At 36.3% G+C, this 14,940-nt stretch overlaps 1 protein-coding gene across 1 annotated transcript in view; it reads left to right on the plus strand.

The window, feature by feature from the left end:
* The window catches only part of LOC120542065 (anthrax toxin receptor 1-like), a 177,879-nt gene that overhangs the window by 136,618 nt on the left and 26,321 nt on the right, over positions 1 to 14,940 (plus strand). Inside the window, exons 15-17 of the mRNA XM_039774198.1 lie at positions 4,312 to 4,410; positions 4,498 to 4,665; positions 6,839 to 6,919. Coding sequence (XP_039630132.1) covers positions 4,312 to 4,410; positions 4,498 to 4,665; positions 6,839 to 6,919 — 348 coding nt within the window. The remainder of the gene's footprint in view (positions 1 to 4,311; positions 4,411 to 4,497; positions 4,666 to 6,838; positions 6,920 to 14,940) is intronic.

The following is a 14,940-nucleotide window of genomic DNA, read 5'->3' on the forward strand; positions in this document are numbered from 1 at the left end:
TAAATGAAGCAGTATTTCCACTAGAAGAAAAACCCAAACAGACCACTTTCTTTGCAGGTGGAAAGCAGATGTCACACAGTCAATTCTAGCGGTTACCAGGCTTAACAAAGTCCATCCTGGTTTGAATGAAGAGTTGTTCCTTTATTTCAAAATCCATCCATTTTCCTGACACATATTGCAAACCTTACAATACAATCAAGCAAGTGTTAGATTTCTACATCATTGCCTACGTCTCTCATGATTGGTCCACTGACATCACGAACACTTCAACTCACATGATGCTATTATGATGTTTAGTATATTTAACCCAAAAGTTTTCCGGTGTTATTCACAGAAAACACAATTGGAAAAGAGTATGTTTTAACCATGGAAATTTCCAAAATATTTCACTGCAGATTTGTCCAAGCATAATTTTGACCCAGAAATGTACTAGTAAATCCCTATCATTGTCAGTGTATTTTAAAGAAGCTAATCAGTAGTACATTATGTATCCTTGTATTTTCAAGACATGGAAGGAGGGAACTTTAATTGCTTCTCATTTGGGAGTAACACTGGCTACGTACAAAGCCAAAAAATAAAAACAGTTAGTTATTGGAAAAGAAATGTGTTATCTTTAAAAAAAATATTTTTATCACTTGGCTCTACACCTGTAATATAAATACCAAGAATTTACTGAAGCCTAGTGTGCAAGTTTAATAAAATAATGCAGGAAAAAAATCAATTCTGAAAATTTTACAATGACAAAAGTGGTTTTAGTAATTGCAAAAATAGTGGGGTCATATTAATACATTCCCAATTTTACTTATTTTTTCCAAGGAATGCTATGATTTTTCTGATGGTTGCATGTTTATTCCACCTTCCCTAAATGCTGTTGAATACAGTCATTGTAGGGATTTATTTGCACTCAAAATATGGGAAAGTAAAGCAGCAGCAGGTGCAACATTTATATCCAGCAGTCATTGTATCAAAGTCATTCATTTAAAAAAAAACTATTTTACAATTATAAGAGGAAAGTCGAGCCCAAGTCAGGATGGACAAGAAAAAAAAGGTTCAATACACACATCACCCTTCTTTCAATCCCGAGTATCCAGATGCCCATTTGTAAAGTGCAATGAATCTGAAAAGCTAGGAGACCAAGAATGGTAGTCTTGTTTTTTGCCTCATTTCCAAAGGTTAAAGGCCAGCACTGTGTTCAGTTAAAAAAAAGATCTTTGTTACATTCAGTTACCAAAGTACATCTGTGTTTAAAAATAAAAGAATTCTAAAGAAAAGGCTCAGCAGAGATTTCACTTGAATTATCTTTTCTTGATAACTAGCAATTGATGGTTGCAACTAGAATAAAGAAAGATAATAATGTTAACATTTGCAGATTTGTTTCTAAGCTGAATTCATGTGTTTATGGCTAGCTAACAAAACAATTTATAAATTATTCATAAAATTCTATCAAAGGTCTGCATCCTTTACTTTTAGAAAAGATTCTATGGCCTGGGTTTAGCTCTCCATACTTATTAATAATTACATAGTTAATATAATAATCCACCTTATTAATATAATAAATATCATTATTTCCTTTAGCAGGATGCAGGTTTCCTACTTATTGCTAGAAACATGGACCAGATCATGATAGACATGATAGATAGACATGATAAATAGACATGATCAAGCAAACACTGTTGTATTGTACATAACAAAGACAAAAGAAGCTGAAGAATCCAAAGCTGTAGATAAATGCTTGTGCAAATATTTAGGAACCAGAAAACTACAAAGATGCTAAATAAAATGGCAATACAAGCTGAAGTCAAGTACAGGTGGTAACTCACTTTGCTTAGGTCAAAATACTGGTGTGAGTGACCTTCTAAATTGGTATAGCGACCTATCAGGTCAAGGGTAGTAGATGACGTCGAGCAATGCCATAGCAGAAAAAGTGTCCAGTTTAATTCCATCCAGGATACTTGCTTCCTTTAATTAGACTCTGCAATCATGAAGTAACTGGCTAATAGTTAAGATATAACATTATATGAGGTTTATCTGTATGCCCATCCAGTCTGCCTGATTCAAGGAAAACAATGTGGAGAAAAGCAATACTACTTTGGAATCAGTGTTTCTTAACTTAAGACTCAAACTAAAATCCACATAATACATACATTTTAAATCATACTTTAGCAATTTAATATTTGTTTTAAGAGAAAAGAGTACTTCTCAGCTAAATTCAAGCTTTTATTCTTCTGTTATATAATGTAATTATGGCGTTAACTTGACCAATCAGATTTCATCTTGCAATGTTGTCATTTTACTGTCTCTTCAAAGAAAACAACCTTCAGTCCCCCTCAGTGTGCTCCTTTTCTCGTGTGCATAAGAACCCTACCTGATTTCCATCCCTTCATTTTCCAGATTTTCTTTTTCAATTAGTCAGCCATTAAAGGCTGCAGTCCATCTGGACAGCATCACACACAATGCAGAAAAAAGTCAATTGCAGGGTACACTCATTCCCATCATGCCAGTTTAGGCCCAGTCCATACTACTACATTTTTGTTTAAAATACAGACATTAGTCTCCAATTTTTGCTTTTCATTCATACTGTCCCAAGGTTAATCTTTTTAAAAATGCTTTCCAGAGCCATATACTTACGAAAATGCAGCATTAGCATTGAATTGTAAATGGGGAAATAAATAGACTCTAATTGCACTCTGACTTGTTTGTGCTTATTACATGATTGCAACATCTTATTCCCTGATTGGTCACCCATCAGGGAAGGAAAATATATTCCAAATAGCAGACAGAGAAGAATTGTGTTTCATGTCACTTGTTTTGTTTCTTAACTGTATGCATTTAAATTGTGTTTTGTAATGTCTGAATGCTGCATACATGTGCAGAAGGCTAATAATTTACTGGTTGCTACAGTTTTGGGATAAATCCTATGGCTGGTGCAATTACCACGCCCTCAAGGATTTTTTCACTGATATGTGCATGCCCAGTAGAGTCAAACATTTACGTCATATGCGTTTACGATCATTTTTGTGTGGACAGAAATACTTCTGTAAATGATGTGAAAACACTTATGCGGATGGTTATCATTTTGGTTTAAAGACACCATTTTTAAATGAAAATAATAATAATTCTTTGCATTTATATAACGCTTTTCTCACTACTCAAAGCGCTCAGCAGTTGCAGGTTAAGGGCCTTGCTCACAGGCCCAACAGAGCAGAGTGCCTATTGGCATTTACAGGATTCAAACCGGCAACCTTCCGATTGCCAGTGCAGATCCCTACCATCAGAGCCACCACTCCACCTAAACCTTAAGCAAGCGATCAGTGTTGATCAAATAACTGCTGGCCCATGCAAGGATTAAACCGGCGACCGCGGCATTATTAGCACTACACTCTAACCAACTGAGCTAACCTGCCAAACTAATACAGTAGTGTGGACATAGCTATAGGATCACCAATTATATTACTGCATGTCTTCAGATTGTGACCTTAGAGAAAATCTACACACATGACTCGGAAGACATTGACTGAGGTGCCACTATTCCACTAAGGTTTCCACTTTGTGAAAGCACTTTAAATATATTTTTTTAATTTGTATGGTTCTTCCCTTTTAAGAGCTGTGCAAACATGACCACCTCATCACTGATCACGCAATTGCTATTGGTCCTGCAAGTGTCAAACTCAAACTACTCCCAGACAGCAAGTTCTGTTCACAAGCACAGGTAACTGTGTCCTTTAAGAACAGGCTTGGCTTGAGCAAATGAACAGAAAATTTCAGTTTCAGAGCTGAGTTGGCTTGAGCAAAAAGTTTTCTTCATGAGCAAAACAATTCAGCTTCATTACCCTATGAGCACTGCTTACTATTATGACATATTTTTCAATTCATATACTGTATAACAAAGATTTTATGCATTGCAGAACACTTAAAAATGTATTAATGAATGTAAGTACATTTTTAGTGTTTTCATTCCATTCTTAATTCATCAAGCTGAACACATGCTAAAATCTGCTTATGACTGCAGGGTAAAAATAATTGCAGCTTAACTGCGTAATTTTTTTAATAGTGCATTGCACACAAATAGATTGTTACAAAATATTCCATCTTAATTTAGAACTGCTAAAAATCACATCACACTGTATTTGTATCAGAATGTAAAAGCAGAGACACGCATTTGGCTAGCAATTCTCTTGTAACTGTGAGAATTCCTCAAACTTTAATTTTTCTGATCTTGTAAGAAGTGTTGGCAGTTCTTTTTCCTTTTTCGTCTTTATTGCTTCTTCATGGTGAATCTCTTCATAGAACTTAAATCCTTTCTCCCTCCAGGAATCTGATGATGAAGATGGCATGCCCAAGAAAAAATGGCCTACAGTTGATGCGTCCTATTATGGGGGCAGAGGAGTTGGGGGCATAAAAAGAATGGAGGTACAAGATAAAAAAAATCTAGTCTTTTTCAAATGACTTATTTCTCTGATACTTTTAATACTGATATAAAAAATTACTATCACTTAGGTACGATGGGGAGACAAAGGATCGACTGAAGAAGGTGCAAAGTTAGAAAAACCTAAAAATGCTGTTATTAAAATGCCAGAGCAAGAATTTGAGCCCTTTGAGCCAAAACCACGGAGATTTGGAGGAAGGAGGCGAACTCAAGAAAGAAAATGGTACACTCCTATCCAGGTAATTAGGAGGAGATTAAAAGTACACTTCAGCCTGTGACACACAGTGCCATACTTTTTCCTGGCCCTAGTGTCATTTGCATACTGTGATTGGCCACAATACTAACCAAAAATTTCAATTAATTCTGAAATTCCAAATTTAGTTTAGCTATGAGTGATGTTACTGTGAGACTCAGTTTTGTAACATATGGAAGAGAAACATGTCATGCAGAATCTTTATAAGAAATAAAGAAAACACCCACATTAAAAAGTTTTTTCAGAGACTAGTTCACAAAACAGAATCCTTACTCATATGAGAATTTAATGATATACTTAATGTAATTAGAACATTAATTAGTATTTCAATTTTTTAGCTGGCCATTTATTCTGCATATCAACGTCAACATAGTACTGCACAAACTGTGATGTTGTCACACGTCTCTGATGTTAGCTTTTTTTTTAGATATGTAGCAAGCGAAATTCAATACAAAGTCAAGTATTTCCTGATGTTACTGATACATATTATGTTTTGTTGAAAGGCAGTATCAATGCAAAACAGAAACCACTATGGATTACAAGTCCTAAAAGTCATACAACATGAACAGATTTGTGAGAAATAATTCAGAATCCAGATACTAATTACTATGCTGCTCAAAAGAATTAAAGGAACACTTTTTAATCAGAGTATAGCATAAAGTCAGTGAAACTTATGGGATATTAATCTGGTCAGTTAAGTAGTAGAGGGGGTTGTTAATCAGTTTCAGCTGTTGTGGTGTTAATGAAATTAACAACAGATGCACTAGAGGGGCAACAATGAGATGACCCCCAAAACAGGAATGGTTTAACAGGTGGAGGCCACTGACATTTTTCCCTCCTCATCTTTTCTGACTGTTTCTTCACTAGTTTTGCATTTGGCTACAGTCAGTGTCACTACTGGTAGCATGAGGCGATACCTGGACCCTACAGAGGTTGCACAGGTAGTCCAACTTCTCCAGGATGGCACATCAATACGTGTCATTGCCGGAAGGTTTGCTGTGTCTCCCTGCACAGTCTCAAGGGCATGGAGGAGATTCTAGGAGACAAGCAGTTACTCTAGGAGAGCTGGAGAGGGCCATAGAAGGTCCATAACCCATCAGCAGGACCAGTATCTGCTCCTTTGAGCAAGGAGGAACAGGATGAGCACTGCCAGAGCCCTACAAAATGACCTCCAGCAGGCCACTGGTGTGAATGTCTCTGACCAAACAACCAGAAAGACTTCATGAGGGTGACCCAAGGGCCCCTTGTCCTCTAATGGGCCCTGAGCTCACTGCCCAGCAGCATGCAGCTCGATTGGCATTCGCCATAATATACCAGAATTGGCAGATGCACCACTGGTGCCCTGTGCTTTTTACAGATGAGAGCAGGTTCACCCTGAGCATGTGACAGAAGTGAAAGCGTCTGGAGAAGCCATGGAGAACATTATGCTGCCTGTAACATCATTCAGCATGAGCAGTTTGGTGGAGGGTCACACAGACCGCTACAGGCTTGAGAAAGGCACCTTGGCTGCCATTAGGTATCAGGATGAAATCCTTGGACCCATTGTCAGACCCTATGCTGGTACAGTGGCTCCTGGTGCACGACAATTCCTGGCCTCATGTGGTGAGAGTATGCAGGCAGTTCCTGGAGGATGAAGGAATTGATACCATTGACTGGCCACCACACTTTCCTGACCTAAATCCAATAGAACACCTCTGGGACATTATGTTTTGGTCCATCCAATGCCACCAGGTTGCACCTCAGACTGTCCAGGAGCTCAGTGATGCCCTGGTCCAGATCTGGGAGGAGATCCCCCACAACACCATCTGTCATCTCATTAGAAGCATGCACCGATGTTGTCAGGCATGTATACAAGAACACAGGGGCCATACAAAGTGCTGCGTACAATTTTGAGTTGCTGCAATTAAATTTTGGCAAAATGGACTAGCCTGCCACATCATTTTTTCACTCTGATTTTTGGGGCATCTTTGAATTCAGGGCTCTGTAGGTTGATCATTTTCATTTCCATCAAACGATGTGGCATCCTTTCATTCCTAACACATTACCCAGTCTATATCAGTATAGATATCCAGGAGGAATTTTTTTTCCCATTGAGATCTGATGTGTTTTCAAAGTGTTCTTTTAATTTTTTTGAGCAGTTTATATTTCTTTGATTTCAGGGCAAACTTGATGCTTTATGGGCATTGTTTCGAAGGGGCTATGATCAAGTGTCACTAATGAGGCCACAGCCTGGAGATAAAGTAAGTGCATATCCCCTTAAATGATTTTTGGAATGATATTAAACTGAAAAAGAAATGTACAGTAGAACAAACTTCAAATCCTAACCTTGCATAGAGCCCTACGTATGTATCATATAATAGTAGCAAAGTAACTGAAGTAAACTCAGCTTCTGATGTGGGCTTTGACTTTGTTCACTTAAAAATTTGCTTTTAAGTTTACCACCAGCTATATGTTTATGGAGGAAGGGGAATGCATTATTGTAGTATTTATTATTGTTATCATTTATTTTTTATCAATATGGCTTTGTTGATTGTTTTTTACTTGAACTTGTTACAAACAGTAAAGATGATTACAGGCTGCACATTTACATGGCGCATGCAATGAACTGAACATTTTAAGCATTGCATGGGAAAGAACAGGTGAAAAGAATAATATAGTAAACTATGGACTACATGAAGCACCCACAGCTGTGTGGAAGAGATTGCAGCAGAATTCAGTAGTACAGAACATCACCATTAGCAGTATTGGGTAAAGAGAATTCAAAGCTTATACATTTAAAGCTAAATCCTGCTGAAAATGTCGACTGTGCATTGGCATCAAATATGAGAATTAGTACTGTCTCATTATACAGTGAGTTTGAATAAATGTCTTCCAACAAAAAAAGCAAAACCTACTAATTACATTTCCTTACACAAAAGCACCATATCGTTTTCTTTCTATTACATTTTGAAAAACGTCATTTAACTCAGCTATACAAAAAATCATGCTTCATTCTGTTCCATCTTGGTTTGGTTCCATCAGGATTATTTTTTACTTTAAAAAAAGCACATAATACTGATTGTTGATTGATATTGTGAAGTTAATGATGATAAGCAGATGGAATACAATGTTGGCTTTTTCGAAAACACAAGGCTATTCACTAATTAAAAGAAAAATGTACTTTAATCAGTTTATTTCAGAATTATTGTCACATATGGTGTATACAGTAAGTGACCAAAAACATACTCTAAGATAAATACTGTAATCTAGCAAGACAATTAAATTGTTATCGCAAAGTGGCCTACAAAAAAAACCCAGCAGTTTCTACCTTTTATGACATGCCCTGTTTGTCGATACTTTGTATTTAAACTTTATACACTGATGACATCATCTGGAGCAGCTCACAGGCTGATGGGAATCGTAGTTTGCATGTTGCCACATGCTACAAGTTTGTAGATAAGATGATGGGGAGCAAGATACTGTATATGTTAAATACCCTTTTAATTACAGGATCAGCTGCACAAAACTGACTATGCTCACGGCCATTGCACCTTACAACAGTGCATAGCAAACTTGCTAAATGTGTCATCTTTGAGCTTCACTGAACTTTCCTCCCCTCTCTTTGCTTCTGCAGACAGGCCGGACAGACAGACACACACTTCCACACATAGACGTTTATATATAATATATATATATATATATATATATATATATATATATATATATATATATATATATATATATATATATATATATATATATATGGGGAAGCAAAGGTCTATTATACGGTTTGCATATTTGTAGCTAGAGGTCTACAAAAGGAGAAAATTTTGTCACATATATTAAAATAGTTTTTTATTCCTAAGCTTTCGACAGCCTGTCAGGTGTCATCATCAGAAGAAAATGAATAGGCATACTGGAATTAAAGGCAATATATAGCTGGTAAAGGGTGGGGATGGAGCTGTAGGTTGTAAGGGTGTTGGGGGGTGGATTAATAAGGTGGGGTTTGGAAGGTGTTGGTTATAAAGTCTTTTTTTTTTTTTAGATGTTCTTCTTTTTAAGCCTGCATATGCTGGGTTCAAGGCCAAGTTCTGTGTATGTCATTTTCATTAGAGAGTTACCATTCAGCCAGCTCTCTGGCGCTTTTGGTATTTGGTATTTTGAATTTTACTTTCACAGTATCCCAGTCAAACTTGTGTCCAGTGGAACCTGAATGTGTGTAAATCAGATACCATGGGTCATTCCTTCTGACGGCATTGCAATGTTCCTGTATATATAATGCATTTTATTTGTTTATATGTGTTGTATATATACTATATAGATAGATAGATAGATAGATAGACAGACAGACACTACCAGTCGAAAGTTTTAAAACATCCCCATTTTTCCAGTGTTATTGAAATGTAAGCAATTCAAATCCAGTAAATAACTCGAAATGTTACAAAGGTAAGCAATAAACTGCCAGAGATTACTAAAAACTAAAAGAAATAAAGTACACAAAAGGCTTTTTTCATCAACGTACAGCTTTTTTGATCACTGGAAGTTAAATAATTCATATGGGTGTCCCAACATTTGTTGATTACTTATAAACCCTCTCTCTGTATAAAAGCAGTGCTGGAACAAACTGTGTTGCTATACCCTCTAAAGTATTATTTGAACAATATTACATCACATCATTGTACTTGAAATTTAGCTACTGCATTTAAAAACCGTTTTTTATAAAAGCTCAGGGATCAAACTTTGGATTGAACTCAAAATTCACAAAATTCCTTTTCTCAAAGTCCTAAATGAGTATGCTAACTTTTGCGAATTTTTGATGGTTTAGCTTTTTTTCATAATGCTCAGAAACCTTGAACTTTAAATGCCCAAAGCAGAATAGCTGGAATTTGCACCTAATCAGCTCTTAAGACTAATGAGTGCAAGGTGACCCCACAATTTCATAAGAACTAGTTTGTTTGTCCTTAAGTTACAGCGTCTGCAACATTTTTGCAACATAAAAATTTAATTCTTTCCAAAAAACATGTATGTGATTTTTCATTGACATTCCAAAAGTTTTTTTTTAATGAAAATAATACTTCATCCATATATAAAATGTAGAGAAATTAAAAAAGACTTGCAAATTAAACAGTTGCATTAATTAGAGATAAAATGACTTACTGATTATAAAACTGGTTGAAATAACACACCGAGCACTCAGGGCTGAACTTGACTGCACCCCCAAAATAAGGTATCTGAAAGAAATTCAGGCAAATTAGAATGTCCAGCAAAGCCATGAATACAGACAAAATGTCAAGAGATGGAAAGTGTAGTGAATGAACAAAGGGGGCATAGTTTTTATTACTGCAGTTTGGACACAGAGTATGTCTTTTTACTGGTTCAAGGGAAAAAGCATAGATTGTGTAAAAAATGGCTTCCAAGTTTAGAATTAAGCAAGTCAGAAATACATAAAACTTGTGGTACAGAAATAAAAATATACTTTTATTTTTAGTAATAGCAAAATGTATGCAAAAGAAATTCAGGCCAACTTTGTTCAGCAGTTTTAGTTGGGTTTGTTCCTAAAACAGACAAAAGTGTTTGCTTGTGATTAAAATCTAAACATTAACCCGTGATATCAATTCATTCAAATTATTTATTTTGTGAACTTTCAAATGGACAGCACTGGTGAGGCAAATCAAAAGACAGAGGTAGAAGATGTTTTTAAAAAGTAAATATTCAATATCAGGGGACATTCTGGTGAAAAAATACCCTTTGATGTATCAGCTGTCTATGGATTGAACTTTATGAGGTTGTCATTGTGTTACATATTGTTTAGTTTACATTTTAGTTGCTCAGTGAGAGGGAGAAGAGTTTTTTAAAAACTTGTAAGCAGTTTTTATGAAGCTGAAATTGTACAGTTTTAACACAGACAAATGCAGGAAAATGTGTTTTCATCCAATATAATCAAAATAGTTAAGTCATAGTATCAATTTAAATATGAAGTAGATAACTTTATCAGCGCCAAGTGATATATTGGAGTTGATATCTTTTCTTGATGTAGTAAATTATTGTGGTTAATTTTAAACTTTATCTACTCCATTATTGACCTTATGTTGTTTGTAATAATGGCCAACAAAAAATGTAATTTTGTGTTTTCATTGAATACAGAGAAAACAAAGATTCTCATACAACGTGTTTTAATGAATGCCAGCCTGCAGCCATTTCTGAAGAACAACAAATAACATTGAATTGTCCATGAAAAAGTCTCACACCACTTGTGTCACATAATCCACATGTCAGTTATCCAGTCGTTTGCTCATAACTTCCACAACACATGTATGTTTTGCACAAATATTGTTAAATAAGTACATACAGGAAACCAGAGCAGCACATGAAAGTTAAGCAGTTTCCAGCGAGTTTGAGCATTTGAATTTAAGACAGGGATTTAGACAAATGAAAGAAGGGGAAGCTTAAATCAACAAGCGAATTATTGTTAAATACCTAAGAGGGAGTATGATATGCCATTATGTTTACACTGTCTCAGAATTTGTTTTGATGCTACTTTACCTGCTGAACCTTCACTTAAGAAAAATTGAAAAATTGTTTTGAGTTAGTAAGAAAGAGTATGGCATATTACTCTTTTGCATCAATAATGCTCATAGTGATAAGAGAAGGTTGCATCCAATAATACTAAAAATTTATTTTCCTGCCTAATGCCATGACACACCCGGCTATAAAAATGTGCAACCCATAAAGACTATTGTGATATTATTTGATCAACGCTCAAACTGCAACCCCATAGTTTGTTTGTCACATTAACATCCTATGATTTCTCTATTGATCATATATACTGTGTTTATATAAAATATAAAAATATATATTATGGGGTTCCAAACAAGCAAATACATTGATTTTCTGAATATATAAAGTCAAAACTTGAATATATAAAGTCATTTCTGAATATATAAGGTCAAAAACTTGAATATATAAAGCCAGCGTCGGTATATATAAAGTCAAAACTTTTTCTGAATATATAAAGTCAAAACTTGAATATATAAAGGCTATATATAAAGTCAAAACTTGAATATATAAAGTCAGCATCAGAATATATAAAGTCAGCGTCGGAATATACAAAGTCAGCGCTGGAATATCCATCCATTTCCCAACACGTTGAATCCGACCACAGGGGCACGGGGTCTGCTGGAGACAATCCCAGCCAACACTGGGCGCAAGGCAGGAACCAATCCTGGGCAGGGCACATGCATCATTTTCAAAACATTAACCAAACAGTGTTTTTTTAATTTATTTTTCTGAATACGTTTTTGTTAACTTAGTTCAGTTTTTTTAGTTTACTAAAAATGTGCCTGAGTCGTTTCAATCAATATATTTTGACTTTGACTTTATATATTCAGGAATGAGTTTATATACTCCAATGTTGACTTTATATAATCAGGAATGACTTTATAAATTCCGACTCTGACTTTATATATTCAGGTTTTGACTTTATATATTCCAGCGCTGACTTTATATATTCCGACGCTGACTTTATATATTCAGGTTTTGACTTTATATATTCCAGCGATGACTTTATATATTCAAGTTTTGACTTTATATATTCAGAAAAAAGTTTTGACTTTATATATTCTGACGCCGACTTTATATATTCAGAAAATCAATGTATTTGCCTGTTTGGCACCCCATAATATATATGGTGAAATACTGTCTGAATATTTTTATTAATAAAAAAGTAAACATTTTTAGACTGAACGAAAATATGTAAAAAATTAATTGTTAAGGATCTCTCTGTATACCACGTTGTCAGTTCGGCCCTCTGGTTGTAATATGACTAAGCTGTGTGCTGAGCTCACTCTTGAGCATGCAACATACAGTTGGCCATGTGAAAAGCAATCCCGCCTCAAATCAATGCCAACCTTTTGTAGTGTTTGTCCCTGAGACTTATTAATTGTCATTGCGAAGCAGAGCCTTACTGGAAATTGAACGCTTTTGAATTGAAGTGGGAGATTAGATGGTATAACGGGGATGCGAGGAATAAAAACTGTGTCAGCTGAGGCACTGCCAGTAAATATAGTTGCTTCAATTAGGTTGTTTTGTAGAGATGTGACCTGAAGTCTTGTGCCGTTTCTGCTTCCTTGGCGAAGGTCGTAAACAAAAGAAGACACCGCAGTGAACACAGAAGAGAACCCGTGGATTAAATAAAACCTACACAATAACTGTAACAATCGTAACAAATGAACAATAAAATAGAAGAGAACCCGTGAATTAAATAAAAAGGTTGCTTCGTTGGTGAAGCAAGGAAAAAGCACTTTCTTATATGTCGTTCATTTTTAAAACAGTGCAGAAGCTGTGAGAAAGCTGCTTCCTTGGCGAAGCTCGTAAACGAAAGAAGACACCGCAGTGAACACAGAAGAGAACCCGTGGATTAAATAAAACCTACACAATAACTATAAAAATCGTAATAAATGAATAATGAAACAGCGGAGTACCCGTGGATTAAATAAAAAGGCTGCTTCGTTGGCGAAGCAAGGGAAAAAGGACTTTCTTATATATCGTTCGTTTATAAAACAGTGCAGAAGCTCTGAGAAAGCTGCTTCCTTCGCAAAGTAAGGAAAGACTGAAGAGACAGCGGGACGCGTAAGTGTAAGTGTTCGGCAAGGCAGCTGAAGCGCTGCATTATGGGATCTGTAGTTTATTGTGTTACCAGTGCTTCATATCCCCGGGCCATTAATAACAATAATACAGTATATAAAATGATCTCGGGCGGATATAATTACATGCCGGGCGGATGTTGCCTGGGCCTTGACTTTGACACATATGGAGTAAATAGAACTTGAAAAGATATATTTTTTCGTACATCGAGCCCGAGCGCTATTGTGGTTTTGCTTGCATGACTCAATAAGTCATCCTCCCCTCGCTCTTACTTTTTTACCGTTCATCTAATGAATACACTGAGTATGGCTTTACCAAAACAATCATTGATGGCGAATAAAGTATCCATTATTCGAGTATGTAGATCGGGTATATATATATACCATATCGCAGCGGAGACGTAGTGTGTTAAAGAAGCTATGAAAAAGAAAAGGGAACATTTTAAAAATAACGTAACATGACTGTCAATATACAGTAATTGTTTTGTGAGTTTTACTGAGTGTTGCTGTCATCAAGGATTTGATTATCATTATTTCTTTCAATCAGGTTCGTATTTGTAGGATGTGTTGTGTTCAAGTTACATTCCGTGTTTGTCAATCGTTGTAAAGATGACAGGTTTCATTCATTGATTTGTTTCTTACTGCATCAATAAACAGCTCGTCTTCTTCTTTATCTGAGACCTGACACACTGCATGCACGGGTTTTTTTTACACTGTCTTCCTTTAGCGGGACATTGACTTTTTCCACCGTGTGCTTTGTTTCCACAGTAGCTGCATTTATGAATATGCTTGTATGTATCAGACGCTTCATATTTTTTGCTGCCTTTTCAATTGTGTAATTCGTTTTTTGTTCAGCGCTCTTTGGAACTGTTGCTTTTTGTCTGTGCACTGCGTCAGTTCACGTGAGCCGCTCGGTGTACATGCATCGAAGGTTCCCAGCTGTGCTGGTGCCATCTCGTGCTATGTCCATGGCTGTATCTAATGTTACCGAAGTCCCGGCACTTAAAACTTTCTCTCGCAGTTTCGCTGAGTTTGTGCCAAACACCACCCTGACCATCTCATCTTCCTCTGCATAAGCACAGTCCTTCACCCGTGAATATTTACCCGTGGCAGTTTGCTATTGGATTGCCGCTGACGGACGGCCTTATATGGGTAGGCACTAAATTACAACGCCAGCGACAGCCTGTCTATGAACTTAATTTAATGTTTAGGTTTACATCGTGCTTTGTTTCCGAAGTAGCAGAACTCATGAATATGGTTGTATATGTCACTCGCTCGCTTCTTATTGTTTCGCTGCCTTCTCAATTATATAATGCATGTTTTCTTCAGCGCTTTTTGGGCCTCTTCCTGGTTTTCTACGTACTGCGTGATTACGTGGGAGGCGTGATGATGTCACACGAAACTCCGCCCCCACGGCGTTCAAGCTCATCTCCATTACAGTAAATGGAGAAAAACAGCTTCCAGTTATGACCATTACGTAGAATTTCGATATGAAACCTGCCCAACTTTTGTAAGGAAGCTGTAAGGAATAACCCTACCAAATTTCAGCCTTCTACCTACACGGGAAGTTGGAGAATTAGTGATGAGTCAGTCAGTCAGTCAGTCAGTCAGTGAGGGCTTTGCCGTTTATTAGTATAGAT

The sequence above is a fragment of the Polypterus senegalus genome, chromosome 1 (assembly GCF_016835505.1).
Source record: "Polypterus senegalus isolate Bchr_013 chromosome 1, ASM1683550v1, whole genome shotgun sequence".
In the NCBI taxonomy this organism is placed as follows: domain Eukaryota; kingdom Metazoa; phylum Chordata; class Cladistia; order Polypteriformes; family Polypteridae; genus Polypterus; species Polypterus senegalus.